The sequence below is a fragment of the Centruroides sculpturatus genome, unplaced genomic scaffold (genome assembly GCF_000671375.1).
Source record: "Centruroides sculpturatus isolate CEXI.00-Female unplaced genomic scaffold, Cexi_2.0 scaffold3002, whole genome shotgun sequence".
NCBI classification, from domain to species: Eukaryota; Metazoa; Arthropoda; class Arachnida; order Scorpiones; family Buthidae; genus Centruroides; species Centruroides sculpturatus.
In genome coordinates, this window is record NW_019387089.1 from 7,671 (window position 1) to 10,611 (window position 2,941).

General features: G+C 27.6%; 2 protein-coding genes across 2 annotated transcripts; one reads left to right on the top strand and one right to left on the bottom strand.

Moving 5' to 3' along the window:
- Nucleotides 1–7: 7 nt before the first annotated feature.
- Nucleotides 8–1,382, top strand: LOC111616148 (differentially expressed in FDCP 6 homolog). Its single transcript, XM_023357571.1, has 4 exons — nucleotides 8–102; nucleotides 185–390; nucleotides 607–809; nucleotides 884–1,382. The coding sequence occupies exons 1-4, from the start codon at nucleotides 63–65 to the stop codon at nucleotides 1,260–1,262; spliced, it is 828 nt and encodes a 275-aa protein (XP_023213339.1). The 5' UTR covers nucleotides 8–62; the 3' UTR covers nucleotides 1,263–1,382.
- A 394-nt stretch (nucleotides 1,383–1,776) lies between these two features.
- Nucleotides 1,777–2,657, bottom strand: LOC111616147. The gene is made up of 3 exons (XM_023357570.1): nucleotides 2,572–2,657; nucleotides 2,021–2,226; nucleotides 1,777–1,944 (listed from the first exon to the last, which is right to left on the bottom strand). The coding sequence occupies exons 1-3, from the start codon at nucleotides 2,578–2,580 to the stop codon at nucleotides 1,836–1,838; spliced, it is 324 nt and encodes a 107-aa protein (XP_023213338.1). The 5' UTR covers nucleotides 2,581–2,657; the 3' UTR covers nucleotides 1,777–1,835.
- Between the last annotated feature and the right edge of the window lie 284 nt (nucleotides 2,658–2,941).

The following is a 2,941-nucleotide window of genomic DNA, read 5'->3' on the forward strand; positions in this document are numbered from 1 at the left end:
AATAAAATAAAAACAAATAATATCTACAGTCTTATTAGATTTGCAAATTAAAAAGGCGAACAATGATCTCAACTGACGATTACATCTTAGAGAATTTAAAAGGTAAAATACATACTTAATATCTTAAAATTATTATTTATAATTTAATTGCGTACTTAAAAATGAATGATTTATACTTATTTAGCCGATAAAGGAGCAAAACTTCTATGCGAAGCATTATTAATTTGGGATGCCGAAGCTCGACAAATTGTAGTGGATGCCATTAATGCTGCCATTCAGGAAGCCCTCGAAGGAATCAAAGTTGCTATTCGAGAAGCTTTAAAAAATGCTTTCGATGAAAATAATAAACAAATTAATAACGTTACCAAAAGGCACGATTACCAATTGAAGGTTTGTAATTTTGATAAATCTTTCCAATAGTTTTTAATAACAAAGCATTCATGCGTATTGTGCCCAATTCAGCCAGTATGATTGAAGAATAGGGAACAATATTCCTCTCCAAACTCATTACCCATGATAAATTTTAAAGTTCTGAATAGGGTACCTCATCTGGAGGTACGTTGCATAAACTTTCAAATCTTTTATTAAAAAAAGAATTAATTTTAGGAAAATTTGAAAAGTGCCGAAGATCGTATTCGAAGAGAATTAGAAAGAGAAATAGAAGAAGAAAAGCAAAATTCTGAAGAAAGAGTTAAAGAAGCTGTTCAAGATGGATTGGAACAATTCAAAGAACATCTTAAAATGGCCATCGAAGAAGCTGAAGCACAAGAAAAGAAGAATTCCAAAGACAAATGCAAAAGACTTAAACAGTAAGAAATAAGTATATCAAGGAAATAAGATCGGTTATGAACATATTAATTAATATTTTACAATATTTAAACAGTGAATATGACGAGAAATTAAGAGAAGCAAAACGAATTGCAATAGAAGATAAAGAGAAGTGTTTGATAGAAACTGAAAAGAAAATGTTAGACTATAAACAAAAGATAATAGAAGAAATAAAAATGGAAGGAATTGCAACAAGAAAAGAAAATTTGAAATTAGATAAAGAAAAGTTCGAAGAAATATTAGAAAATCTAAAAATTAAATTGAGACAATACGAAGAGGAAGAAGAAAAATTACAGCAGCAATTAATGGATATTTGTAAGAGCAAATCCCAAGCAGAGGAACAATTGTCGAATTTGAAACAACTTCTAAAACAATTTATCGAATTGGGAAGTAAAACTGAAGACACCACTTCTTTACGTTTTCGAAAATATTAATATACAATTTCTCTTGCTTATGAATTAAATTTTCTTCTTACTTATCCATTCTAACAGCGATTAAAAATGGCACTTTTATTACTTTCGACAAGTATTTATTAAAATTTTAAAACATTTAAATCTATTCTTGTCTCATTTTCTATTATAACAAATAATAAATATATATATTTTTTCTGTTTATTGTTTTCATTAGTATATCTTTTATAACTTACGACAATGGATGTAGTTAGTTCTACATTCGGACCCTAATCTAATCCCTATCAGTCCCATTACAGACAACTCTTTCTAAGATTTGGTCTTTTTTTTCTGTAAGAAAATAAGTAATAAACCCCATTAAATCTCTTATTTCATCAGTCGATTGTTCTCATATATATATATATAGGAACCAATAAGAAAAACACTTATAGAATAATTTTTCATTTTTTCAAGATTACAAATTTATTAATAATTATAAAAATTTATTTGAGAATATTAAGAAATTATCATTACGTTTCTTTGACATAAAAATTATATATCTTGCTACGAGATTCAAATAATTTTTGTTAAAAAAATACAATTTCTTCTTCAAAAATTTCAATTTTGACCAGTTGTACGAGTTCTTTGTAGATATTTAGAATATTCTTTAATTGTCTTCTTCGTATTGGCTCTATGGCATTTCTCTGATAATCTCAGCTCGTATTCTCTAACGTTAGAAGAAAAATATAAATTAGAAATTTGTTAAAAAATCAAAATTGAAGAAAGAAAGAAAGAAAGAAAACCTTTGCAAGTCCATCAGTCGCATTTCTACATTTTTCAACTCGTTTAACCAATCGGTATCGACAGTCTTGATTAGTTTATTACGAAGGAAATGATGTACTTCCTTCAGTGTAAATTTAATTCTTTCTTCTGTTTTTCGAAATTCAGCCAATATCTTATCTTCTATTTCTTCTACCAATATTCCGGTTGCAGCGGCTACAGCCTTCTCCTACAAAAATTTAAGATCGTTACTTCAACCCGATTGTATCCATAGTATTGAAGACGAACACGACCAAAAACTTCATCCATTTGTTCCCATTCCTCACAGTATTGGGTTGTTTAGAGTAAAATCTGTGTTACAATTACGAAATTATTTATTTTATTGCTATCGATAATACATCTTAACATCGAGACTTTGTTCTATAACACTAAGAAAATCATATTAAGACCATTTAAAAGTAAATTTCAATGACTTCAATTCTTAAATATATGGATACAAGAGATATTAGGGGAACGATGGACTTCCTCTATACGTTACGTGAAACCATATAAGAATTATATTTTTAGATATTACCTGAGCCATTTTGACTGATGGAAATCTTTAGCTGCAATATTTGAGACTAATTTCCCATTATAATAATAACAATAATAGCAATTAAAATAACATTATTACATATAAAAAATGAAGATTTTTGTTTCTTCGTTTGGCATTAAATTTTACGAAAAAAAAATCAATAGTTATTATTTATTTATTCAATATTATTTTTATAGAGATAAGTATCAATAGTCATAAATGGTAGGGCTTGAAGAACATTATGTTATACAGCTTGTAGATCAAAATTAATTAGTTTTAAGTGACACATTCACTAAACAGATAAGTTCATGATTAGGTTTCAATGATGCTATTCTCTATAAACAAAGAAAAATAAGAGAAAGCAGACTGA